The sequence below is a fragment of the Ovis canadensis genome, chromosome 3 (genome assembly GCF_042477335.2).
Source record: "Ovis canadensis isolate MfBH-ARS-UI-01 breed Bighorn chromosome 3, ARS-UI_OviCan_v2, whole genome shotgun sequence".
Taxonomy (NCBI): domain Eukaryota; kingdom Metazoa; phylum Chordata; class Mammalia; order Artiodactyla; family Bovidae; genus Ovis; species Ovis canadensis.
In genome coordinates, this window is record NC_091247.1 from 2,239,544 (window position 1) to 2,267,042 (window position 27,499).

The 27,499-nt window shown below is 60.2% G+C and overlaps 1 protein-coding gene across 6 annotated transcripts in view; it reads left to right on the forward strand.

Annotated features, from left to right (window-relative positions):
• The window catches only part of VAV2 (vav guanine nucleotide exchange factor 2), a 178,220-nt gene that overhangs the window by 35,859 nt on the left and 114,862 nt on the right, over window positions 1-27,499 (forward strand). For all 6 annotated transcript variants that reach the window (XM_069579840.1, XM_069579836.1, XM_069579837.1 and 3 more), the window contains exon 2: window positions 2,749-2,865. In XM_069579840.1, the coding sequence (XP_069435941.1) occupies window positions 2,749-2,865 (117 nt within the window). The remainder of the gene's footprint in view (window positions 1-2,748; window positions 2,866-27,499) is intronic.

Here is a 27,499-nt window from a genome sequence, read left to right on the forward strand (position 1 = left end):
ACACACAAATACACAGATACACACACCCGCAGATACACACACACACAGATACACGCGGACACACAAACACACAGATACACACACAGAAATACACAGATTCACGCAGATACACAAACACACAGATACACACACAGAAATACACAGATACACGCAGAGACACACACCCACAGATATACACTCACACAGATACACGCAGACACACAAACACACAGATACACGCAGAGACACACAAACACACAGATACACAGATAGACACACCCACAGATATACACACACACAGATACACGCGGACACACAAACTCACAGATACACACACACAGATACACACGCTGAAATATACTGGTGCACACGGATGAACATACAGAGATACACACAGAAATACACAGAGACACGCAGAGACACTCAAACACACAGATACACACACAGAAATACACAGAGACACGCAGAGACACTCAAACACACAGATACACACACCCACAGATATACACACAGACAGATACACACAGACACACAAACACACAGATACACAGAAATACACAGAGACACGCAGAGACACACAAACACACAGATACACAGATTCACGCAGATACACATACACGCAGAGACACACAAACACACAGATACATGCAGAGACACACAAACACACAGATACACACACACAAATACACAGATACACACACCCACAGATATACACACACACAGATACACGCGGACACACAAACACACAGATACACACACAGAAATACACAGATACACGCAGAGACACACAAACGCACAGATACACACACCCGCAGATATACACACACACAGATACACACACCCACATATATACACTCACACAGATACACGCGGACACAAACACACAGATACACGCAGAGACACACAAACACACAGATACACAGATAGACACACCCACAGATATACACACACACAGATACACGCAGACACACAAACTCACAGATACACAGATACACGCAGAGACACACAAACGCACAGATACACACACACAGATATACACGCTGAGATATACTGGTGCACACGGATGAACACACAGAGATACACACAGAAATACACAGAGACACGCAGACACACTCACACACACAGATACACACACCCACAGATATACACACAGACAGATACACGCAGACACAGAAACACACAGATACACAGAAATACACAGATACACGCAGAGACACAAACACACAGATACACCCACAGATATACACTCACACAGATACACGCGGACACACAAACTCACAGATACACACACAGAAATACACAGATACACGCAGAGACACACAAACACACAGATACACACACAGATATACACGCTGAAATACACTGGTGCACATGGATGAACACACAGAGATACACACAGAAATACACAGAGACATGCAGACACACTCAAACACACAGATACACAGAAATAGATACACGCAGAGACACACAAACACACAGATACACACACACAGACATTGATACACACAGATAAGCACATAGATGCGTGTACACACGCAGACCCACACACCTGGTTCCCCCCCACAGGTAGGGAATAATTAACAGGCGGGCACCAGCCCAGCGGGAGGGAGGAGGGGCCCCACGTGGAGGCTGCTCTGGGACCGGGGTGATGCCCGCTGGGGGCAGGTGGGCGGAAGGATCCATGTCTGCTGGGCTCCACGTGTCCCCTGGGAGTTCTGCGTGCAGCTTGGTTGACGCTGTGCCTGCCGTAGCTTCTGATTCTGGCCTGGCCTTCACCTGTCCGTTTGTTCAAGTTTCCGGTGAACAGTCCCAGCATCTCTGCAGGTCTCTTGAAGTTGAGCTGTTGAGGCCTTGAAAGTGAAAGTCGCTCAGTCGTGTGTGTCTGTTTGCGACCCCGTGGACTATACACAGTCCGTGGAAGTCTCCAGGCCAGAACACTGGAGTGGGTGACCATTCCCTGCTCCAGGGGGTCTTCCCAACCCGGGGATCGAACCCAGGGCTCCCGCGTTGCAGGCGGATTCTTTACCAGCTGAGCTCTGTCCCTTACGATGGGTTGATGGGTCTGAAACCCTGGCTTGGTGTTCAGCTGTGTGCACCGTGGTTCTGACCTTGTGGGCACCACGCCGAGGTGGACTGGTGGGGGGCCGATGGCTCCCACATACCTAATGGCTGCTCTGTGCCAGGCGCGTCCTGCTAGGGAATCGGGCCTCAGGAGCCCTGGTCCAGCTGTGGGCACTGGACAGGATCCGAACCCAGGGCCCTGTGACGCCGAGGTCTGCGTTCCAGGCCGCCTTGTCTGCTGCCCCCATCTTTCCTGGCTCCTTCTCCACGGGGACTGGAAGCCAGTGGCCGTGCTCAGCCGCCCACCCCCCGCCCCTGCCCTGGCTGTGTTGCCCATGGTGGGCTGGGTGGGCAGATGCCGGGCTCCTGGGTGCTGCTCTGGGGTTTGATGCCGGCCTCCGTGCTCCCCCATCTTCCGTGTGTGCCCTGCGCCGCTCCAGGGCTCTGCGTGGCTTCCGTGGGCCTTTGTCTCGTGTAAAGCAACAGGGATGTGTCTGTGCCGGGGAAGGCTCCGTGCCTGCTGACTGAACAGCAGTCTGTTTTGTTCCAGTTGTGGTTATCTTGAGTTGGGACGTGTGGCTCCCCAGACGGGTGCGGGACGCTTGGCGTCTGCCGAGCCAGGCGGCGCCGGGAGGCAGGGTTTGCTACTGCTGGTGTTACTGCCCTGCAGACCGTGCAGCTTGAATAACGCTCCCTTCTCTCCTCTAGTTCCTCTGTCTGAAGAACATTCGCACCTTCCTGAAAGTCTGCCATGACAAGTTCGGACTTAGGAACAGCGAGCTGTTTGACCCCTTCGACCTCTTCGATGTCCGGGACTTCGGGAAGGTGAGTGCCCTCTTTCTGAGGCGGCCCCAGCCCCCCTGGGCAGAGCCCCGTGGGCAGGGGCAGGCTGGGCTGTGTTACAACTAGAGGAGGCGCTTCGGGGGCTGGGGCTGCAGGATCTCCCCTCCCGCCTTCTCAAGCTCTTCAGAGTGAAGTCAGGGCATCGTGACCCCAGGAGGATGGAGGGAAAGCTGGCCTGGATGAGTCCAGACCCAGGGGCCAGCCCTGCCCTGGCTTTTCCAGCTGAGCGACCCTGGGCGTTTTCTTCCTGCCCTGAATCTCCCACCCTTTCTGGGCGGGCAGGCACCAGCTCGCGGGGCGGGCCCGGATGGGCAGGTACTGTGCTTACTGCGGTGTGCTGAGAAGGGAGCTGTTGCGTTATGCCTGAGACAAGTGGGGCTGTCTGGCTCCGAGCAGCATCGGGTGGGGACAGGTGATTATGTGAACTCTTCGTCCCTGGAGCTGATGCCCTAGGTCCATGGCAGAGAACTCGGGCAGCCTCCCTGCTTTCTCAGCAAGTGTCCCTGGTGACTGTCGTGCAGAGTCTTGGCAGGTGCCAAGGCCGGGCGGGGGTGCAGCGTGTGGTGAGCCTGGGTCCACAGTGTCCACGCAGGGTGTCATGGTCCGTCTGGAAGCCAGCAGTTCCCAGGTCCCTCCTTTTAAAAGACAGAGTCAGGACGTGATACCTTGTTGATGGACCGGGGGCCGAGGCTTGAGTCAGACCTGGCTCCGTGCTGTGCTGAGGTGCAGCTGTCCCCGAGTCCCCGCCTACTCTTGGAGGGGCCCTTCCCTCCCTTCCCTCCGCCCGTCAGTGCTGGCTTTGTGAAACGGGCACTTCCCGGACTACCCAGGGACGAGTTTTCACCTGCTTACGGGAAGTTATCAGAGGATGTTTATTGCCTGCTTAATCTGAGGACCATTATCAGTGACCTGGTGTTTGAGGAAGTGTTCTGCGAACACATGATTTATGAAACGCAAGGGGAATTTTGTATTTGCAAATGCTGAGAAGTCAGTCCAAGAGGAGCCGTCATTCGAGGTGCTCTAAAGTGTCAAATTAGCATCGATAACTAGGACTTTCCCATAAGCCACCTGGGCCTGACGGCCCTCTTCCTCGGTTCTGAAAGTCCATAGACGTGAGACTCGGGGACCAGCTCTGTGTCCGCACCAGCGCTTAGAGGTCTCTCCTCCTCTCTTGAGTGGCTCTCCCACGTCCCTCTGGCTGCGAGGCATTAGCCTAGGCCTCTGAGGCTTCCAGGCCTCAGTCTGCCGGGGCGGGAGCCTGTGCCGGCCTCCTTCCCATCAGTGAGCTTCTCCGTCTCCGCAGACTTGCTTTCACGTGGATTAGAACCTCTTTCCCGTTTTTACTTCTTGTGACCAGCAGTGCCCTGGGCAGGGGAGAAACCAGTGGCTCTGGACTTTGGGGGAGGCGTTCAGAACACACACACATGCACGCGTGCACACACACACACTCACACTTTTTGTGAACACTCACACACACGACTGGTGTCTAAAGTAATCGCATAGAGAAACGGGAGACCTGGCCAAGCCCACTCCTCAGCCAGCAGTGCGTGCAGAGCCCGGCCCGTGTGACGCGATGAAAAGGTGCACATGAACTTGGATTAAATTCTCGTCACGTGATCTGCCAGCCGCGGCCAAGCACTTGGAAAGGGGGTGCCCCTCGTGGTTGTCAGCGGTTCCCGCGGGCGGTCCCCTGGGGGGATGAGCTTGCTACCCACAAAGGGGGCCAGCCGCCCTGGGAAGCTGTGAGTGGGCCGTGGGTTTGGGCTCTGAGTCAGGGTGTGAAGCTGCGGGTAGCCTGGGGGCGCCGAGGGGCCTTGGTTCAGCCTCGCCTCCTGCAGGGAGGCTCCGGGGAGAACAGAGCTGCCCCGAATCTGCCCTGCTTTTCACGTCGAGTCGGATGGATCTGCTTCAGAATCTGGTTCCACTTACTGGCGGCTGACCTTGGCAGATGACGCAGAGACGCTGACCTGCCTCGGCCGGCTGGGGACCCGGGGGTCAGGGAGCCTGCCCCGTGCTGCCCGGCCACAGCGGGTGCTCGTTACACGGCGATGCTGTCGCCTGGCCCTGCCTGCCCCCCAGGCTCAGTGGATGGGAGACCAGCACAGCGCGGGTGGGTGGCGGCCTCCTGTCTCAGGTCCCTTGCGTCGTTTTGCTCACATCGCCCTCCGGAGCCCAGCCCGGCCCTCTGCTGCCTCGTGTCCGTCCGGCTGCACCTGCCCACCTCCCTCCCTGCTTCATTTTCTGAGCGCATGAAGCTGTGGTCGGCACCCCGAGATGAGTGGGACGTGGGGCCAGCCAAGGCTGGGGCACCGAGACGCGCTTCTCTCCACGTAGGGGCCACTGGCCAGAGCCTGCTCTGCTGGGCTCGTCCCCGCTGATGTCTGGGGACGGGACCCCCTGGAAAGCACACACGAGCCAGGCCCTGGCTCTGCACCACTGCTTGCTCTGCTCCAGGTCACAGACATGGGGACTGAAGCCACCCTGGGTAGCTGGGCAGGGCAGCCGTGGACAGGCGGCAGAGCCGGGGCTCCAGCCCGCGGGATGAGGCACAGCCACGCTGCTCACTCAGGTGTGACTTCCCGGGCCGGCCTGGGGGGACATCCGGTCCCGGGTAGGAGGTGGCTCTGCGCACAGGGATAGCGGCCGCTCAGCGAGGGCCCCACGGCCGATCCGCCTCTTGCCCTCCGGGAGCTCTGCCCCGTGGGGTCACCCGGGTCCAGGTGGGCCTGTGATGCTCGGGAGTGCCAGACCACTAAGGCATGACAGTGACTCTGCCCTCCCAGGCCCTCGCTGCTGCCCGGTCCCTGCCGGCCGGACCTGCCTGGAGCCCGTGTGGAGAGTGACGCTGAAGTTGATCCCCGGACAAGGGGACGGGGCTTGGGGTCAGTTGTGATCTCCCATAGTGGGCGGGCCGGAATTTGACGGCACTGTTCCTTTCTCAGTTTGCCTGGTCATCCTCTGCTTACGCCCTAGGATTCAGGAGTGGAAAGGATCCTTACGGTATGGCTGTCTCAGGCTGGTTCAGAATTTTCCAGATTTTTTGTCCTTATTCAGGAGGTTTGTAGAGCGTTCAGGCCCTGTCCGGGTTCTGGGTACCGTTCTGTTTCTGAGCAGCTGCCTCTCAGCGTCCCGAGTCTCCTAGCATTGTTGGGAGTCATTCCCTGAGAAGGGAGTATGTGCGCCCAGCCGTGTCTGACTCTCTGCGACCCCCTGGACTGCAGCCCGCCAGGCGCCTCTGTCCATGGAGCTTTCCAGGCAGGAATACTGGAGTGGGCTGCATTTCCTCTTCAGGTTGGGAAGGGAAAAAGCATCCATTCCTTGGCTCCTCCACTCCTCGATTAAACATTCAGTAAGCCCCCAAATTAATTAATTTTTAAATCGAAGGATAATTGCCTTACAGAATTTTGTTGTTTTCCTTCAAACCTCAACATGAATCGGCCATGGGTATACATATGTCCCCTCCCTCACCCCCAAGAATTTATTAAACGCTTACTAAGCTCAAGGTAAGAGGGAAAGACTTGCATGACCTTTGCCCTCTGAGGGTCCTCCACATCAGCTGCTGTGCAGTTCATGGGAGAAGGAAGAGTGGGAAGGTGAAGGCTCTAACCTCCCCCTGGAGCTGCCTGGTGCTGGCCCACCACGCAGCCGTGTCCACCCTGGGGCCCGTCTTCTGGACGTGAGTGTGGGGCGGGTCACCCAGGACTTGGCTGCGGCAGAAGTCCCGAGCCCTCCCCAGCAAACCGCCTTGCGGAGTCTGGCTGATTCGCGGGCATTCTTCCTGTTCCCAGAACCAGCGGGGCCCTGGGCTTCCCCTTCCCACCTTCCCTTTTGGGCAGGTGCGGAGAGGAGCTGATGATTTGGGGTGTATGACGTGCCAGAAAGTGTTTTCCCTGACCCCAGGTTGACGGAACCCACCCTGCTCCCCAGCCGGGAGAGACCCTTGGCAGATGCCTCAGCGGGACAGCAGGCAGGTGGGCCCCAGAGACCCTCGAGGCCTCCGGGAGCCCCGGGTGCAGCCAGCCGGTGCCCACCTGGAGCATAGCGACGGGGCGGGCGGGGGCGGGGGCGGTGCTTCCTGTGGGTTAGATCGGACTTCCTGCGGATCCTCCTGTGGATCGGATTCCACGTAACTTGGACTCTGAGGTTTCCCTTCTGCAGAGTAGAGCGGGGACAGGGCGCGGCCGTGTCGTGGAGTCAGCCCGGAAGCGAACGTCCAGGTCCCGCCGTTTTTAGTAGCAGTTTGGTCCTCTTCTTGCTCACTCACCCAGCAAGCTCAGAAGGAGCAGAGGGGTCCAGAAAGCTGGTTCTGAATCTTTCTCCTTTTTTGGCTCCATCCCTGGTATTTCCCCAGGGGTCACACAGAGGTGTTAGGTTTCTGCTCATACCCGGCCTGTCGCGGAAGATTTGAGCTAAGAAGCGAGCTGAGGGCCTGAGCTGGGAGCCAGCCTGCCGCCGAGCCCAGGCCCTGCTCCCGCCCCGATGGCGTGCGTGTCCTTCTCGCGCGTCCCCCCCCCCCCCGCCCCGCCCTGTGTCCTGTCCCCGGCGTCTGGCTGGTGCGCAGGGCCCGGGAAGGTAGGGCACGTGGGAAGGCCGCGTGGGTGGCCCGTGTGGGCTGCATCTTCGCGAGACTCCTCGGTGTGGAAGCGGGCTGGCGGTTTGGATGGAGGGTCCTGGTGAGGTTGTAGGGTTTCTGTGGCTTTCCTCTGATGTTTTGCCCCCAGAGCCACAGATGGCTGTAGCTGCAGAATGCCCACCTCGTCTCCTCGCTGTGAGCTGGGCTTCCATCACCTTCCCGCCCAGCCCCCCGATGCTGGCGCTCGGTGACCCCCTTTACAGACCAGGAGGCGGTGGCTCTGAGGGTCAGCAGACCCCTCCGGGCCACATGGCCGACCGTGTCCCCGGCCTGGGAGTTTGTTGGTTCCGCAGCCTCTCTGCCCTCACTCCCCCGGCCGGCCTCCCAAGGGGGTGGTGACCTGGTGGCTTTGCCAACACAATGCCCGGTCCTGGCCTTGCTGCTGGGGTCCGTCCAGCCGCAGCCGGTTACCCAGCCTGGCGACTTTCCGGGACTTAATTTCCTCATCTGGAAAATGGGGACAATCTTGCCAGCTCTCCCTGTGATTGGATCCCCGTGGGCGCTGTTGCAGGCGGCGCTCCGTGTGGGCTGGAGCCCGGTGGTCCCTGAACAGACGGAGTTTGCATTTCACTTTCATTATAGTCCTTTGCGGACAGCCACCACCGGACACGTTCACTTGCGCTGTGAAGCCAGGGGTGGAAGTGAGAACGCCTTCCAGGAGGCGAGTCTGTCCTCTGGGTGGGCAGGAGCAGGGAGGGGGCGGGGGCTTCTCCTGAGTGGCCTGGGAGCCGGGGGTGGACCCCGGGCTCAGGGCGGGCCTGGTCGCCCTTCCTGCTCCCACCTTCCCGCCCAGCGCACTTACTCTCGTCGCTGGCTTTCCTGCAGTCTGACCCTCGGCCCGCGAGGCTCTCCCTTGCAGCCGCAGGGCCGCTGCCCTCGCCTCCCTGGGGCCTGCGCTCAAATCGCTGCTATTTAAAATGGCGGGGGTGCCTCCTCCGCCCCGGGCTGCCCACCGTCCGGCAGTTTCCTTCCTTACCGGGGCTGTGGCCACAGTGATCCTCGTGATCCCCGGCCGCATCACGAGCTTCCTGGCTGTATGGACTTCTGTGCTTTGTTTGCTGACGTCTCCGGGGGCTGAGAGCCCTGCCTGGCACGTGGGGCACCGGTCCATTTTTGTGAGACTCGGTGGGTCTTATCAGAAGAGCCAGGGAGCTGTTGGTGGGGCCAGAGGGACGGTGGGACACCTCCGTAAAGGCCCGGGCACTGGGTCAGGGGACCCAGGCTGGCCCAAGTGGCCCCGCGGAGGTCTTCCCCGGGGTGCTGCCTGTCTCGGAGCCCCGATTCCAGCCTAGCCTGGCACAGCTTCCCCGCCTGCCCCCAGCCTGGGCTGCTGCAGCCTTGCCGGGTCAGCTCAGCTCACTTTAGCCGCCCCCTCGCCCCCCGTTTTGAGAGGAAGGTCTGTGAGGCTGTCTCTTGTTTGAGTTAAAGAGCAGAGCACACCCTCTAACAAACGGGTTTAATTCTCCTATTTATTATTCACTGAAGTATTTTGCGGCTCGGGACTGCCGATGCCGTTGAACCCGGCTGTCAGCAAGGCTGGGGGCGGACGTCGGGCCCCTCGTTGAATTAACGCGCGAGGTGGGGGGCCCAGCGGTTCCCCCAGGGGCTGGACTCATGGGGAGCCCGCCCACCCCTCCTCCTGCCGGTGGGGTCACCCACATGCGTGGACCCCGCGTGGTGTGTGCCGGGATCTTTGCATCCAGGAGCTCCTGCCGACTTTAGGGGCCTCACGGGGTGAGGAAGGGAGCCGAGGCCTAGAGGGAAGATGCGTCTGGTTGTGTGTGGTGGAGCTGGGGGGTCGTTCGGGGGGAGGCCAGGAAGGCAGCATGGAGGGGAGGCAGCGAGGAGGCTGGGAGGGTGGTGTGGAGGCCGGGGGTGCAGAGAGGATGCTGGGAAGGTGGTGTGGAGGCCGGGTGGGAAGAAAGGAGGCTGGGAGGGTGGTGTGGAGGCCGGGTGGGAAGAAAGGAGGCCGGGAGGGTGGTGTGGAGGCCGGGGGTTGAGGGTGCAGAGAGGATGCTGGGAAGGTGGTGTGGAGGGCTGGGGGGCAGAGAGGAGGTGGGAAAGCTATCTGGGTAGAGGCCACAAAGAGGCCTCAGTCAGGATGGGGGCGAAGGGGGGCTAACTCGCAGCTCTTTAAAGGACACAGGCAGTGAATTCCCTCACGCAGTGGATTTTAAGCCATCTTCCCCGGGGACCAGGAGGAGGCAGAAGGCAGGGTCCTGCTGAGTCGGAGCGAGTCCTCTTTCCCGTTTTCTGCTTCCTCTTGCCTGACACTTCGCTTGTAGGCGGCGACCTGCAGAGGTTAGGAGCGTGGTTTGAAAGCACCTGTCCGTGATAGCCGAGGAACCCACTTCCCTGGGATCGGGGTTTGGGGAGGGTGGCGGCTGGGTGGCCCTGTGGCCTCATGGGCTGCCTGCAGGGCCCAGAGGTGAGGCAGGCTGGTCGCCGTGTCCTGGACGTGGGAGGAACGGGCCCCTCCCCCAGCATTGCAGCCCCTCCGCCTGCCCGCTGGTCAGCGCTGCTGCTCCGGCTGGACCCAAGGTCATCCGCTGCCCCAGCCCGGCCGCCTTGGCTGTTGTCCGCGTGGCAGAGGTGCCCTGTCCCACCCTTCCTCTCTGCCTGGACCCTCTTTTGTCAGCAGCCTGCCCTCCCCCTCGTCTGTCCTCTGGGTGTGGCAGTGCCTGGAACATGCTGTTCCCCCCAGAGCCCGGGGCAGGCGTCACCTGTCCACCCCAGCGTCTTCCCCCGAGTCGGCCTGCATGGCACCTGAGCACCCACAGCCCACGGGGGCTGGCACGTGAGACGAACCAGTCTGCTTCGCCAGATGCCCCCAGCTGTCACCGCCATGACCCCTTCTCTTGCCCTGGCCCCTCCTGCAAATACCACCCCCCGCCCCCCGACTGCCCTCCAGACTTCTCGAGAGTGCAGATGCTTCTGGAAGCCAGGTGAGAGTGGACCAGCTGCGTGGCTTCTGGGGCTTGGGACAGAGTGTGACACCCACAGGTCGCCTCGCCTCTGGGGGCCAGTGTTTGCAGCTGTAAGCTGGGTCTGCATTCGGGCTGGCCTCAGCTGCTGGAGGAGGATCTGGGGCGTATGGGGGCCGGTCTGTGTGTGTGCGTCCCCCGCACGGCTCCTGGGGGCGGGCCCACGTGGAGTGGGTACTGGGGGCCTTGGCAACGGGCAGGGGGACGTACATTCTGGCTGCCTGGAGCACCAGCCTCACCCCCTGCCCTGCCTTCGGGGTCGAGATGCTGATTTCTCGAGGATGAACGTAGGCCCCGGGCTCCACCCAGGGAAGGAGCAGGGGAGCCCTGGTGCGCCCACCTGACACCCGGTCTCCTTCCTCAGGGTGCCGAGCGCGGCTGCTCTGAGCTCACCCTGGGCCTGTCTGCTGCTTGGCGCCAGGCTGCGCTGAGCTCATCTGCACCCCGTCCTGAAGTTGCCGGGGACGTTCTGGCCTCCTCAGCACGCCCTTGCTGCTAATTTCTTATTAACATGCAGTCGCCGTGGCGCGGGTGCAGCCTCCGGCTCCGCGGAGCCGGTGTGGGCCGGCTGGTTGAAGCTTCCTGAGCTTCTGCTCGAGACCATCTCCTCCTTTTACTGTGGGTTGTCATTTCGGGACGTTTTTAGCCCGTCCACTTTTGAAAGAGCTGACCAGTAGACACGTATGTGTACGCCCGTGTGCCCCATCAGCCGTGTGGATGCCGACCTCACGTTTTCTGACCGGTGGTGGGAGCGGAGCCCCGCTCTCAGCCTCCCTTTCTGGACGGGAGCCTCCGGCCGGGATCGCCTCCACGGTGGACGAGCGGGGAGCAAGTTTCGGTTTTGGGACCCGAGTCCCTGTGAGTCTGATGAGCCGTGGGCCATTTGGAGCCACCGCCCTGTGGGAGGTGGGCAGGTCTGGTGTGGGGCCAGGAGCCTCCCTCTCAGCTTTCGTTTTGGTCCCTCTGCTCCCGACCCTGGGCAGGTCCCAGGGAGGGGCTCACGGCCAGGGAGATAGCCCGTGATCCGCCGTCTCCTCTCTCACTTAGGATCGACCCTGGGGAGGGTGACGCAGGGGCCTGTGGGGGCCGTGGGCACTCGGCAGGGACGCGGGGTGGAGGGTCGGTGGCGTCTCGTCCAAGCCCTGCTCCGGCCGCTGTGCCTCCTGCACGTGGGCAGGCCCCTGCCGTCCTCTCGGGCCTCAGTTTCCCCATCCGTGAACAGAGGGTAGGACTTGCTGGCTGTCCCCTCGGTGGAGGTCGTTGAGGGGCCTTTCTTGTCCCCGTGGGCGTCGGGTAAGCCTCGCACATCTTCATCGTCATCCGCACTCGGGACCTGTCCCTGTGGGAGCTCAGATTTTCTCAACTAGTCCTCGCTCCACTCATGTGTAACGTAGGTGCTGCGTGTTGTCGCTCAGGCGTGTCTGACTCTTTGCAGCCCTCATGGACTGTAGCCCGCCAGGCTCCTCTGTCCGTGGGATTCTCCAGGCAAGAGTACTGGAGTGGGTTGCCCTGCCCTCTTCCAGGGGATCTTCCCGACTCAGGGATCAAACCAGGGTCTTCTGAACTGTAGGCAGATTCTTTACTGTCTGAGCCACCAGGGAAGCCCAAGAATACTGGAGTGGGCAGCCTATTCCTTCTCCAGGGGATCTCCCCAACTTAAGCATTGAACTGGGTCTCCACTGCAGGTTCTTTACCCACTGAGTTATAAGGGAAGCGTCCCACATACATGTACATTTATATGTATGCATATGTGTGTGTCCACAGTTAAATTTTAATTGGCTAATCGTCTCTCCCTAGTACCCCAAGACATTGTTTCTGTTGAAGCCTGACAACTTGATGTTTGCAACAAAAAAAAGACCAAGAAGGAAAGAACCTCAAAATGTAAATAATTAATTGTAACAAAGTCTTCTTCCGTGGCGTCCTGGAAGGCCTTTCTCAGAGACTGCGGCTTCTTCCAGTGGCAGATGGCGGGGGTCTGCGGCCGGCCAGGCGCTCGGGATTCAGCGCAGCCCCTCTGAGTCCCGAGGTGTGTGGCTGTGGCCTTGCTGCGGGAGAGGCCCCCTGTGGCTCCGTCCCCCAGGTCCTCAGCAGCGCGAGGGCAGCTCAGCTCGTACACTCTTGTCCTGCCTCCTGACATGCCGGTCAGGGAACTCGGGCTGGAGCCCTGGGGTGTTTATCCCGAGTGGTCTTTTCTCAGTGTCATTCTTAAAAAAAATAAAAAAAGATTATGCTGATAAAATGGACCCACCGTCAAATTGACCGTTTCAACCATTTTAAAGCCTGGATTTCAGCGGCGTTCCATGTGTTCAGCGTCATGCAGCATCACCAGTGTTTTGGTCCAGACGTTTTCATGACCCCAAAGGAAACCCCAGGTCCTGCTCCCCCTTCCCCGGCCCCTGAGATCTCTGTTCTGTCTGTGTGTGCACGCTCAGTCATGTCTGACTGTGACCCATGGACTGCAGCCCGCCAGACTCCTCTGTCCATAGGATTCTCCGGGCAAGGATCCTGGAATGGGTTGCCGTTTCCTCCTCCAGGGGATCTTCCTGGCCCAGGGATCGAACCCAGGTCTCCTGTGTCTCTTGCACTGGCAGGTGGGTTCTTTACCCACCAAGGCACCTGGGAATCCCATTCGAACTCTATGCTGTTCTGGACATTTCATAGAAGCAGAATCACACGAGATGTGGCTTTTAGAATCTGGCTTCTTTCAGTTAGGCTGACGTGTTCCGGGTTCAACACTGTAGCCTCTGTCAGAATTCCATTTCTTTTCAAGGCTGAATAATACTCCAGCCTATGCTTGACTCTATCTTGTTAATCCATCCTCCATCGAAGAGCATTTGGGCAGTTGCTACCTCTCAGCTGTTGTGAGTACTGCTGCTGGGGGACCATGCATGTGCGAAGCTTTGTTCACTTGTATTCCTGAATTCCTAACCCTGCAGCCAGCTAAGCCTCCAAGGCTGTAAGCCCCGGAAGGTTGAGGACCCTCACTGTGAAGGGAAGCCCGTGCTCCATCCCAAGAGGAGATGCCGCCACCCCCTGCCTGATGGCTCTCGCTGTCGCAGAGAGGGCTGGTGGAAATCAGCCTCCAGACTCATCTGTCTGGACCGGGGCTCTCCGGCAGGCCTGAGAGAATGTGGGGTTTGTTTACAAATGAGATCTGTGGGCGGGTGGAGCTGAGGGCTGCTGTCAGTCCTGCCGCTGTGAGCACAGGTGTGCAAATATCTGAGTTCCTGCCTTCCTCTCACTTGATTCTGTGCCCAGAGGGGAGTCGCTGGGTCAGAGGGTAACTCAGTACGGTTTGAGGCACCGCCGTGATGGCGTCCCCAGCTTCTGCACGTCTTGCATCCCACCGACAGCGCACAAGGCTCCAATTTCCCCACACTCGCCAGCACTTGTTATCCTGTGTGTGTGTGTGTGTGTGTGTGTGATAATAGCCACCCTAATGGCGTGACGTGGCCTCTCTTTGTGGGTTTGAATCGCGTTCCCTGGTGATTAGTGATCTCGGGCATCTTTTCATGTGCTTATTGGCCATCTGTGTATCTCCTTTGGAGAGGTGTTCATTCAAGCCTTTTGCTCATCTTTTAATCATATATTTTTTTTCCCCCTCGTTTCATTTGACCATACGTTTGAAGGAGGACAGATGTTCAGCTTTTAGGACAGGGCCTCCGTGGGAGGGGCGGCCAGACACCACCTGCCGGCGGGCAGCTGGAGAAACGTCCTGGGGACGTCCAGGGTCTGCCCGGCCCAGTCCGCCTGCTCTGTGTGCTAAGTCACTTGAGTCGCCGTGTCCGACTCTCTGAGACCCCATGGACTGTAACCCGCCAGGCCCCTCTGTCCTTGGGATTCTCCAGGCAAGAATACTGCGTGGGTTGCCGTGCCCTCCTCCAGGGGATCTTCCCGATGCAGGGATGAAACCCGTGTCTCTTATGTCTCCTGTGTTGGCAGGTGGGTTCTTTACCACCAGCCGCACCTGGGCAGCCCCCAGTCTACCTGTCACCTCTCCCCAGTTCCCCAGTTTCCAAAGCCCCCCACTCCAGTGCTCTGCCTACCAGGCCACCAGGTCACGGCACGCCTGCATCCCATCACTGGCTATCAGCCTCCTTCCCTGGGTGGGGAGCCCAGACAGGTGGACCCTCCTGGGTCACGGCTGCGAGTGTTCCAGCGCCAAGGGTGGGTGTTCCTGTCTCCCAGCTAGCCAGGCCGGGCAGTGTGGGGCTGCCTCAGGCCTCCCGGAAGTGAGGTAGGGAAGCCTCCGGGGCTGCAAAGCCACCTGAAGCCGGACAGTGCCCGGGCGCCGGGCCAGCTCGCGGTGGGCCCATCCCATCTCTGTGGGTGTCAGGAAGCATGCCAGCGTGCCGTTCCCTGGCCCACTACCCCTGCCAGCGCCGGGATGGCTCCAGCTGACTGCTGCCTGCAGCATCATTAGAACAACGCTCACGTCCACTGCTCGCGGCTTAATTTCCATGAAGAATGAACGTCCCGGCAGACGGGCTCCGCCGAGATCTGTATTAATCAGCGATTGATTTCTCGTACTTGCTCAGGCCCCAGGCTTCCTCGTGGGCCACGGAGCCAGGTGGGAACGTGCGGGGCCAGCTTTGAAGTCGGAGCCGCTCCCCGGGGCAGCCGCTGGGAGTGCCAGGGGCTGCTCTCAGATGAAGTCGGGGTTGCCAGGTGTTGAAAGTGAAGATGCCGCTTCAGGGAGGGCTGGCAATGGGTGACAGTAAGTCGGGCGTGAGGTTCACTGAGAACGTGAACGGGGCTGACCCTGGGCTGACTTTATAGATGAGAGGGCTCGGGGGGGCCGGGGTGGGGCGGGTGTTCTGGCCGCTCCCAGGCACACTGCTCCGGCGGGGGCTGGACAGCTCCTGGTCATCTGGGGAAGGCTGAGCCCGTGGCCTGGGCTGTGGCCGTGCCGGGCGTGATGCCGCGTGTCACCATGGTGGCCATCTTGGGGGTGGGGCGGCCGTGGCCTGGGCCCCGGGGATGCCACGTTGTGGGGATGCCCTGGGTTGGTCTGTGGGGCTGCGGAGATTGGGGTCAGGGAAGTGGATCCTGGTGTAACCCGGATTCCAGACTCAGAGGCCGGGTTCCTCAGAGCAAGACCCAGCTTTGATTCTGGACACTGAGTGGGCGTTCATTCATGCAGCAAAGACTGCGGCATGCCCGCTGGCCAGGCGTGGGGCGCAGGGTGGGGGGCAGCCAGCCCCCTCTGTCTTCGATCCCCAGTTCGCGAGGCGAGGTGGAGGCGGGACCCCCCACTCCCGTGCCTGAGCCTGGAGCCCGAGGGCGAGGTCTTCAGGAGAAGCCGGCGTCTGCAGCCCCAGCTTCGGGCCTCCAAGGACCCTTGGAGTGTCCGCATCTTTCCTCTTAGGGCTTTGAGTTTTTAAAGGCTCCACGTATGAAACCAACGGCAACCTAGTTTTCCCATTTGTAATGAATCAGAGCCCAGCTGAGAGCTAGGCAGCGGGGCCCCACATGGAGGGCACACCGGCTGGAAGTTGTGCATTCAGGGTGACTCAGGGAGCTGGGAGAGCCCAGGGCTGTGGCCTTCAGGGACCCGGCCGGGCACCTGTCGCTGTGGAGCACCCAGCGGGCCATTGGCCGGCAGCCACGGTGGCCGGAGAGTGTCGCCCGTTGTGGGGAAGGCAGAGGGAGCTTAGAGGGGGACGGGCCGCACCCTGTCCCGGCCAGCCCGCGGCTCCCCTGTGCGGTCTGCTGGGACGGTGGAGGATGTGTATTTAGGAGGAATGGTCCCCCCGCTAGGCTCAGCTGGTCTCCGGGGGTTGTGGGCCCCGGGGCCCAGGCGGGTGGGCAGGCGGAGGGGCCACGGCGCCCCTCTCTGCCAACCATCCGGGCTGTCCTCTTAGACTGACCCCGTGGTGTGGCTCCTGGTGCCCCTTCCTCTGTGAAGCCACCCTGGGTTGCTTCTGGAACGGCTGGCCTTGGCATCTTCCAGCCAGAACCCCTGTTGTGCCAGTGGGGACGCTGAGGCCCTCTTTGGGTCTGAGGAGAACCCGGGCTGACCCCTGGAGCCCAGGTCCCTGGAGATGGAGGGCTGGGCCCGTCCTCTTCCGGCTGGGAGGGCGAGGTCTTGGCATCTAGAGCAGACCCCTTTCCCTGTCACTTTCCCAGCTGGGGGTCCTGGCTCCTGGGCAGGAGGTGGGGTCTGGCCTGAGGGCGGGACCACGCTCAGGCCTCCAGGTACTCCCCACAGCGCCCGGTGCAGAGAAGACAGAGCCGGGTGGAGCACACTCGCTCCAGGGCCCACGGGCACTGACTCTGGGCTCTGCTGAAGGCCCGCGGGGCGGGCAGCCCCAGGCTGCTGGGGGCCGCTGTTGGTTTTGCTCCTTGAAGCAGACCGCATCCTTCTGGCTCCAGCTTCCACGCTGTTTCCGGCTTGCATTCCTTTTTGATCTGAGACTGAAATATTTTAGCTGGTGGCAAAAATGGCTCGGTGCCTTCTCTTCCTCCTAAGACCAGAGGAATGTTCCAGAACATTCTGGGGTCCTCGCGCCTTCCCTGCCCGAGCAGGCAGCCTGTGACCCGTGGATGAGAGAGGCGGGGAGACTGGCCAGCGTCCTGGCCGCCTGGGCCTGGCGAGGCCCTGGGCTGGGAGTCTGGGCGCCTGGGTTCCAGGACCTCCTCCGCCCGGTCTGCGCGGCTTTGGGTCGGGTCCCAGGAGGCAGTTCCGATACCCAGCAAAGGACGCCTGGAGCCGGGGGCTTTGGTCTCGGAGCCAGGGGCTCCGGTCGCAGAGCCGGGCCGGGCCCTCCACGGTGGCGAGGCTGGGGACACGGCCTCCGTTTCCCGTTTGTAGCAGCTCTGCAGGTGGGCTGCGCGCCCCTGGGAGGGCTGGTGCTCGGGGCTTAGAAGGCTCTGGAGCAGCGCACAGTGGTGGTCTTACCCTTGTGTGGGCGCTGGGGGGTGTGTGGCAGCCGGGGGGCCCGAGCAGAGGGGTGGACAGGCAAGTTGTAAATCCCGAGGGTCACGCCCGGCCAGGAGGAGAGGAGAGCTGGCGAAGATCTCCCCGGGGTCGAGGAGACGGGCAGGAGTTCTGCCCAGACTTCAGCCGTGTCTCTTTTTATTCCGGTGTGACCTTGGTCGTCAGCACGGCCTCGCCGGCCTCACCTGCAGCATGGGCAGCCAGGTGCGGTTCTACGTCAGCCCTGTGGACTCGGGAGGGTTGCGGGGGTGGGGGGGGAGTGCCAGCCCGGGCCTGGCATCATGGGGGCTCTCATCTCTGGTCTGCATCCCTAGACGTTGCTGGTGATGTGGTTACGGGGTCAGCCACAGGGCACGGGTTAGAAGTGCCAGCCCTTCCAGAAGAGGAGTCTTAACACGGGCAGCTTCGTGCCCCGTCTGTCTTCCTGCCGTGGAGGAGACCTGGCTCCTCGCTGCATAAAACCAGTTTCTCACCGAGCTGGAGGCATCTGTTCCTCTTCAGCGTTTCTAACTGTTTCCCTGTTAATTTAACTGGAGAAAAGCACCCCGAGATGTCTTTCAAGTGGAGGAGAGACGTCCTGCGACTGTGGGCGCATCATTAGGAAAAGCAAATTGAATCATGTTTAATGGTGTTACAATCTCAGTCACTTTGGAAAATGGGGTTGGTGAGGCGGGGAAATGAGAAACCGCTGGCGCCCTTCGGAGGAGGTCGGCTGAGGAGAGGGGGTCTCAGCTGGGTGAGGGCCGCGGGCAGGAGGGCCTGGCATCTCCACAGTGAGGTGCGAAGTCCCCCCTCTGGCTCCAGTCCCTGCACGCAGGGTGTGCAGCCGCCACAGCCTGGACGCTGTGTGTCCCCCAAAGTCATGTGTTGAACCTTGTCCCCCGTTTGATGGTACGTTGAGGGGGTCCTTTGGAGGTGAATAGGTCGTGGGGGTGGAACCCTGTGGGATTCGTGATCTTATAAAATGGCCCCAGAGAGCTGGCTCATGCCTCCTGCCTGGTGAGGGCTCAGCAAGGAGATGCCCGTCTGTGAATCAGGAGCGGGGTCCTCACCAGACACCGAGTCTGCCCGCCCCCTGACCTTGGACGTCCAGCCTCCAGAATTGAGAAAGAGATGCTTGGGGTTCACGCCCATGGGCTTCTGTTACAGCCCAGCCGGATGGGGACCGGGTCCCCCCTGCCTTTCCTATCTCCGGGGTCCTCTCTCTGGGGTCTTCCAGGTGCTGTTCTGGGGGCGGGGAAACAGAACCCACTCAGCCCTGTAAGGGTACCTCACCTGGCTGACGGTCGCCATCCCCCACCCCCGAAAAGCTTCAGTTTCCTCACCCACGGAAGGGAGGGCGACACCCGCCTCCAGGGTGCTTAGGGAGTCTGACACCCACGGGACCAGCCCAGCAGTAGTCAGGTTGGGGCGGCGCGATGGGGACCCCTGTGGCTCCTCTGTGCAGCGCTCACACTTTCAGCCGACAGGTATTTTGTTTCTGAGCTGCTAATGGCACTTTGGGGATTGCATGTTTGCAACTCACGGAAAATGATAGCTCTATCTTTGGTGAACATTTTCTATGGCTTTCTGCCCTTCTTGCAGAAAAAAAATAAAAAACAAAAACAAAAATGAATTTCCTGTCTCTCTCGGTGGCTCCCAGATCTCTGATGAGTCATAAAGAACGTTCAACTTCTCGGCCCACCGTTAGAGAATCACTCCTTTGCGTGACGTGCCCGCTGATGTAGGTGACCTTTGTCTCTCACTGTTCCGCGCTGAGAAGTTTGCAGGTCCTTTCTCGAGAATGAGATCTGATCAGAAGCAGAGAGAGGACTTGGGCCCAGTGCAGGGGAGGATGGTGTGGTGGCCCCGAGGAAGGAGAGGAGCGCAGTCCGGGGTATCAAGTGAGCCCTCGGGCCGGCCTGGCCCAGCCATGGGCTGGAGCCCGCTGGGTCTGATGGAGAGAGACTTTGGCGGTAGGCAGGAGGGAGGCCCCAGACAGAGCTGCCCCCGGCCCAGGAGACCAGCAGGAGGGACTGGAAGGTCGGGACCTCTCCCGAGACCCGCCCACTTTCCTCCTGCCCCAGAATCCACAGCGGGCTCGCCCCCTTCCACTCATCTCTCCACCCCTCCTTTCGCCTTCCCCACAGCCCTTGAGACCTCGACTCACCTCCCCTCTGTGTTCTTGAGCGCCAGACTCCCCATGACGAGTCATCCCGGTTCCCGTCGGGCCGGACGCCTGTCTGGAGCGGCAGGCGAATGCGCCCACGTGCCTGGGCACCTACTGCCTTGTTGGCGCCCACTGCCTTGTTGGTGCCCACTGCCTTGTTGGTGCCCATCCCCTCCCCCTACAAAGAGGGCTTTCTCCCGAGGGGGAGACCCTCCCCGTGAATCACTGTCAGCGCAGGTGAGGTGCTCGCCCGCAGTCTGTCCATTCGTCCAGCTCCTTTATTCCGCCTTATCTGCACGAGACCAAGCCTCCTCCAAGGAGCAGGTGACACCTGTAGCCAGGGGAGCTGCATCGGCGAAGACCCTCCGGGCCCCCCCTGTGGCCTGGGCCATTTCCTGCCAGGCCTGGGGAAGGAAGCTGTGCGTGTGTGTTGTGGGCGTGTGTGTGGCGTGTGTCCGTGTGTGCATGTGTGATGTGTGTGTTGTGTGCACGTGCCTGTACACGATGCGTGGGCCCTGTGTCCGTGTGCGTGTATATGATGCATGTGCTCTGTGTCCGTGTGCATGTGTGTATGTGCGCATGTGTGTGATGTGTGTCTGTGTGCACACTTGCGATCACATGCGGTTTGCATGTGCTCTGTGTCCGTGTGCATGTGTGCATGTGTGCGACGTGTGTATGTATGCATGTGCATGATCCCGTGTGGTATGTATGTGCCTGTATATGGTGTGTGCACTGTGTCCGTGTGCATGTGTGTGATTACATGTGGTATGCGCGTGCACATGTGATGCATGTGTTCTGTGTCCGTGTGCATGTGTGTGGCATGTGTATGCATGCATGTGATTACATGTGGTATGCATGTGCTGTGTCCATGTGCATGCGTGTGGCGTGTGTCCTGTGCATGTGTGCCGTGTGTATGCATGCATGTGATTACATGTGGTGTGCATGTGCCTTATATGATGCACGTGCTCTGTGTCCATGTGCATGTGTGTGGCGTGTGTCCTGTGCATGTGTGTGCCGTGTGTGTGCATGCATGTGATTACATGTGGTATGCATGTGCCTTATATGATGCAGTGCTCTGTGTCCATGTGCATGTGTGTGTGGTGTGTGTCCTGTGCATGCATGTGATTACATGTGGTATGTACGTGCACACGGGTTCTGCACCCTCGGGGCTTCCGCCGAGCCCCTCCCTGGAGACTCATCGAAGGCTTGTGTTCTCGGCTGCCTGGCAAAGCTGCCGGGGGCCCCTCACCTGGCATTTTTTCCAAAAGGAGTTTCCTTGTTGTAACAGCTCTGCTCCTGGGGAGCGATTCACTTGGACCCGCGGGGCCCCCCGAGAATATCAGCTGGGGGTGTGTCCTCAGGGAAGGAGGTTCGGGATGGGGCACAGTGGCCAGGCAGCCAGGGGCCCTGTCCACCTCGGGAGAGTCTCCTGACGTCACCAGGGCCCGAAAGGATGAGAGCGGGCACCTTGTCAGCACGTGAGCCCCGGGAGGGGAAGAGATGGACTGAGAGGACAGGGCGGGCCCCCGCGGGCCCTCTTCTCAAAACAAACGCCACTCAGCCTCTGCTGCCTCCAGGCTCCTTCCCGTGTGCAGGCTGCCCTCGGCTTGGAGGACGTCGATGCCCGCTTGGCCCAGGGCAGACGAAGAGGCAGGAGGACCAGTGACCGGTGTTACGTTCTGCCATTCCAGAGCCCTGGACCGGGCTCCATGGGATGGTCTGTCGGGCTGTCTCTCTTTGGTGGTGGAATAGACATAGCACTTCACCACTTGAAAGTGTGCAACTCTGCGGTATTAAATAGATTCCCAATGTAGAGCGACTGCCACCATGGTGTAGTTCCAGAACGTTCTATCCATCACCCCGGAAGGAAACCCCACACCTGTTAGCAGCCACTCCCCTCGTCGCTCCCCAGCCCCTGCAGCCACCTCTGCTTCCAGGCTGGTGGACTTGCTGCTTCTGGGCCGCCCGCGTAAGTGGACCCTTACTGCGCGTCGTTTCTGGGTCTGGCCTCCCGGGTTCATCCACGCTGTCCTCACCCGGACTTTATCCTTTCGTAGCTGAGGAATGTCGCGTTGTAGGATCTGGTGATGTCCGTGATGTCCAGGGCTTGCTGGTTGCCGGGAACAGAGCTGTAGTGTACACTCGTGGGCAGGCGTTTGTTTGAACGCCTGCTCTCGGTGCCTGGGAGCAGAATTGCCAGGCTGCCTGTAGTTCTGGGTCTGCCTTGCTGGGACCGTGACCTTTCTGACTCTAGGACAGCTCAGGGCACCTCCCAGGGTTTAGGGCCCGAGGGATTTAAGCTGAGTTGTCATTTCTGGGTGGTGTTCTGTGTCAGGGTTTATGTTGACCTGTAACTGGCCTGACATCCCTGCCTCTGGAGCCAGGACGTTTATGGTGCCATGCGGCTCTGGACAGACCCCTCCCGTGGGGCAGGCCTTCTTGAGGGGGACCGAGTGGGGAAGCCTGCGGGCGTGGCGGGGTGCTCGTCTCTGCAGGGCCCCACCTCCTGCTCCCCCATAATCTCTCCACGTGCTGTGCGTAGTCGCTCAGTCGTGTCTGACCCTCACAACCCGGACTGTAGCCCACCAGGCTCCTCTGTGCGTGGCATTCTCCAGGCAAGAAGACTGGAGTGGGTAGCCATGCTTTCCTCCAGGGGATCTTCCTGACTCAGGGATCGAACCCGGGTCTCCTGCACTGCAGGCGGATTCTTTACCATCTGAGCCACCAGGGGAGCCCACATCCATCCCCAGATGGCAGTCTGCTGTGGCATCTCTGTGACTGTCCAGCTGGCCCCGCCGTGGCTCCCTGACGTGGTCTCTTTATCCAAGGCCCAGAAACTGAGCCTGTCCTTGGGGTCGGGGTTGTCCAGCTTCTGCTCCGGCCCTGCTGGAGAGTTTGGGGACAGGAAGGGTGGGGTGGGTCCTGGGAGGGGGCATGTGTCTGGGTGGGGGAGGGGAGGCAGGAACTGATCAGGTTTCTTACTAGCATCTTGCTAGCATTTCTTTCTGGCATTGGGTTCTAGCATCCTTGTTCACAGCCAGCGAGCAGGGTGGGAGGTGGAGGGCTTCTTGGGCTGTCTGAACCAGCTCAGGAGCTGGGGGACAAGCTGTCCTGAGTCCACCTGGAGCTGGGGCATCCAGACCAGAACTCCGCTGTTCCCCAGTGTCCTTCTCACACCCCCACACGGTCCATCAGCAAGCTCTGGGGGCTCCTCCTCCGTGATCTGACCTGTCCACTTTTAGCTGGCTGTTCTGCTCCCCCCACCCTCAGGAAACAGGGACTAATGTCTCCCTAGGGGCCGGGGGCTGCTGCTGGCATCTGGTGGGTAGAGGGGTACAGCCCGCAGCATAGAGCACCCAGCCCCGCGGGACTGTTTGCTGACGCCAGGCGCCCTGAACTCCCTGGGTGCCATGTGCCCTGCCGGAGGCCAAGTCCCGGCTTCTCTCTCCCGTCTGTTCTCTCTGCTGGCCCCTGCCCCCTCCCACCCCCTGCCCGTGCCTGCTCTTAATGCAGCGGCCAAAGCAGCCTTTCAGATGCAGGTCTGCTGTGCCCGTCCTCTGCTCACACCCTCTGTGGTGTCCACGCTCGCTTGGAGGAGTAGCCCAGCCAGGGCCCCCACGCGGGGCGGCCAGGCCCACGGCCCCTGCAGTGGCTCCCTCTGCCCAGGCTGCTGACCGCGGGGGCAGCTGCTCCAGCCAGCCAGCTGCCCCCCACCCAGGACCGGCGTGGACGGCCCGCCCCTCACCCCTCGCTGCCCTGCCCTGTTCTGACCACGCCCTCCCCGCTTGCCCCGCCCTTGCCCTGCCCTGCTTTCTCCGGAATGCTGATTATCAGCCTTTTATTTGGTCCCATGAGAACAGGGGCTGTCTCCCGCTCGTCTAGGAGTCTCAGAATCAGAGCGGTGCCTGGCACACCTTTGCAGATGGACCGAGTGATTCTGCCCTTGCCCAGCCGGGGTCTCTGCATGTGGCGTCAGAGCATCTTTTCCTCCCCACAGCCGTGCGGGCGTCTGTCTTGGGCCTGGGTCTTCCCGGACACAGCTGGGTGTTGCCTTCCATCCTCCGTGCTCGCCGGACAGACCCCTGGGTTCTGACAGCTGCAGGCAGAGTGGTTGTCCTGTGACGATGCCTCCACCAAGGGAGGTGGGGCTGGGCCTCATGAGGGGAGCAGGGGCTGGCATCTGCTTCTCGCCCTGCAGCCACACTCTGGGGGATCGGCCAGCATTAATGCCGCGTTGAGCGCTGTGTGGACGCCCCACATGGGAGCTGTCTGGGACCTTCCAGAATCCCCCGGATGGCGCTCTGTTTGCTGGAGAGGGCAGGACGGGGTCAGGGTGCCCAGCGACCGTGGGGCGGAGTTCAGAGCCTGTGTTCCCAGAGGACCCCCGCCAGGGCTGTGCCAGTCCCCACCCGCCGCACGTCTTGGGTGGGGGGCTCTCCGAGCAGGCCTCCCCAGTGGACAGGGCTCTGTGCTCACACCTGAGCGCTTACCCAGCCCCGCTGGACGGTCGGGCCCCTTCACAGCATCTCTCCTTGAGGCCGCCGTGGACGTGCCGGCACTTGGAGGAGACGCTATCAGTGGACAAGTGCAAAGGTGCCATGACATCATCCAGGGGACAGCGTGCCCCGAGCGCGCACTGTTGTCCCTGCAGGTGTGTGTGTGCTAAGACGCTTCAGTCGCATCTGACTCTGTGTTAACCTGCGGACTGCAGCCCGCCAGGCTCCTCTGTCCGTGGGATTCTCCAGGCAAGAAGACTGGAGTGGGTTGCCATGCCCTCCTCCAGGGGATCTTCCTGACCCAGGGATTGAACCTTTGTCTCTTACAGGTCCTGCAGTGGCAGGCGGGCTCTTTACCGCTGGCGCCACCTGGGTACAGAGAGGAGTGAAGGAGGGCCCAGAGAAAACCCTCTCTCTTACACTATTCTCAGAACCTGTGTGACCGCAAGCGGGCGGGTTTTCTACACCGGGCGGTTCTGACGCTCCTTGCCGTGAGCACAGACCTTCTGGGGCACAGCCTCGTGGCTGCCCCCACTTCACACACCTGTCACAGGGCAGGTTGTCATCTGTGCTTCTGACCTACCGGTTATAAACTGGGGGCTTCCCACCAGCCCTCCTTGGGTTCAGGAATCTGCTGGAACAGCCCACAGCACTCAGGTGAGCACTTTGCCATCACCTGTTTGTTATGAAAGATGCCGCTCGGAGCAGTCCGGTGAAGAGGTGAACAGGGGAGGGCTGGGGAGGGGCAGCCTTCCCCACTGGGAGCACCTCTCCCCTGATCCTCTGTGTGCTCACCAACCTGGAAGCCCTCCGAACCCCGCAGTGAAGGGATGTCTATGGAGGCTTCATCTCGCTGGCGAGATTGATGTTAACTCAACCTCCAGCCACCCTCCCTTCCCAGGAGGAGGGGATATGAGGCTGAAAGTTCTGAATTTTCTTTCTTCTTTCCTTTAATATTTTGTCCACGCCGCACAGCTTATGGGGTCTTAGTTCCTTGACCACGGATTGAACCCACGCTCCCTGCATCGGAAGTGTGGTGTCTTAACCACTGGACCTCCAGGGAAGTCCTGGAAGTTCCAAGTTTCAAACCTGGTTTGACCTTTCTTGGTGACCAGCCCCCACCCTGAACTACCCATGAGCCCACCCAGAGTCACCTCGTTAGAACAAAAGACGCTCCTACGACCCAGGAAATCCCAAGGGTTTTAGAAGCTCTTTTATCAGGAACCGGGAGCAGAGACCAAATATATACATTTCTTTCGAAGGCACAGGGACAGAAGGTCACGGGGGACCCGCAGGCCCTGCAGCGTACCGGTTGTTCTGCGGGTGTACACACTGTTCCCAGCTTTACTGCAGAGATCTATCAGGTGCAGTGTCTGCTGGGAAGAGACAGGTTCCTGCAAACTTGTCTGAGCCGCCTGAATGCATTTCCTCTGGGCAGCGATGCAGACCGTGGCTCATAAGCGTCAGTGGGCACTGGAGCGTTGAAGCAGAGGAAGTGTGTTTGCCAGCGCGGAGTCCCGTCCCGCCTGCCCGGGGCTGTGATTCAGCAGGTCCGTGGAGTCCCAGGTACCGCCTGGAATCCTGATCCCGCCTGCCAGGGGCTGTGATTCAGCAGGTCCGTGGAGTCCCAGGTACCGCCTGGAATCCTGATCCCGCCTGCCCGGGGCTGTGATTCAGCAGGTCCGTGGAGTCCCAGGTACCGCCTGGAATCCTGATCCCGCCTCCCCGGGGTTGTGATTCGGCAGGTCCTGATGGTGACCCAGGGTTCTCAGCTTCCGCCAACGCCCAGGTAATGCCACAGCTCAGGCCTGAGAGTCACGCCCTGGGCAACCCAGATGTGAGGCCTGGGCTGCAGGTTTTTATCTCCCCCAGGGGGCTGGCTGGGAGCAAAGGGTCGGCTAAGTGCCGGCTGGCCCTGGGCTGGACATAGGGACCCTCAGGAATGATGCTGTCTGTATGGGGGGGCAGGGTCTCCAAGGAGGGCAGGAGGGGACATGCGTATTTCCTGGGTACATACAATTGTCACAGCTGATCGGGTTACACACTAAATACCATCATTTTGCCAACAAAGGTCGGTCTAGTCAAGGCTACGGTTCTTCCAGTGGTCATGTATGGATGTGAGAGCTGGACCATAAAGAAAGCTGAACACTGAAGAATTGATGCTTTTGAACTGTGGTGTTGGAGAAGACTCTTGAGAGTCCCTTGGACTGCAAGGAGATCCAGCCAGTCCATCCTAAAGGAGATCAGTCCTGGGTGTTCATTGGAAGGACTGATGCTGAGGCTGAAACTCCAGTACTTTGGCCACCTGATGTGAAGAGCTGACTCATTTGAAAAGACCCTGATGCTGGGAAAGATTGAGGGCAGGAGGAAAAGGGGACGACAGAGAATGAGATGGCTGGATGGCATCACCGACTCGATGGACATGAGTTTGGGTAAACTCCGGGAGTTGGTGATTGGACAGGGAGGCCTGGCGCGCTGCGGTTCATGGGGTCGCACAGAGTGGGACCCGACTGAGCGACTGAGCGACTGAGCTGAACTGAGCTGTAAGTGGATCATACTGGGATAGAGCTGTCAGCAGTTAACCTGTGCTCTGTCCCTCCATTGTACCAGCCACGTTTCAAGTACTCAGTAGCCGCATGTTGGGGGACACAGAGCATTTCGGTCCCCGAGGGAAGTCGTGGGGGCAGCGCCGCTCTGGGACCTGCCCCGGAGTGAGGCATCCACTCCGTTTTGTTTTTCTTTATGTAAAAACGTACTTCTAGGACATCCCCAGTGGTCCAGTGGTTGAGACTCCGCCTTCCAGGCCAGGGGGCATTTGGATCAAACCAGGGTTTGATCCCTGGTTGGGAAACTAGGGTTCCACACGCTGTGGGGTGCAGCCAAAAGTTCAAAAGAGTATCAACCGAAAACAAATTTCCAAGGGGACTTGCCTGGTGGTCCAGTGGGTAACATCCGCCATATAGTGCAGAGGATACAGGTCTGATCCCTGGTCAGGGACTAAGATCCCACGTGGCGTCGGCAGCTACTGAGACACCGCATCGCAGCAGGAGAAGCCTGCAACGATAGAGCACGGTCACCGCCCCTGGAGAAAGCCTGTGTCCTGCAGTTAAGACCCAGCACAGCCAATAAAAGAAAGACACCTGTATTTGCTGGTACACTGTGAGCGTGTGAATGGATCCTGTTCTCCAAACGTCGAAATAGTGGAGATCGGACCTGTGCTCCTGTGCTGTGGCCGTGCCCAGCCAGACAGCTCAGGGCCTGTTTGCCAGGGATTCTGACAGGAGACCATGACCCGCCCCGGCCAGCTGCAGCTTTGTTTCTAACTCTGTCCCACGTGGAAGGAAACACCCAGCTGCCTCAGGACGGCCCTGTCCTGCTCAGGCGTTTGTAGGCTTTTTCACGTTGTCTCCCCCA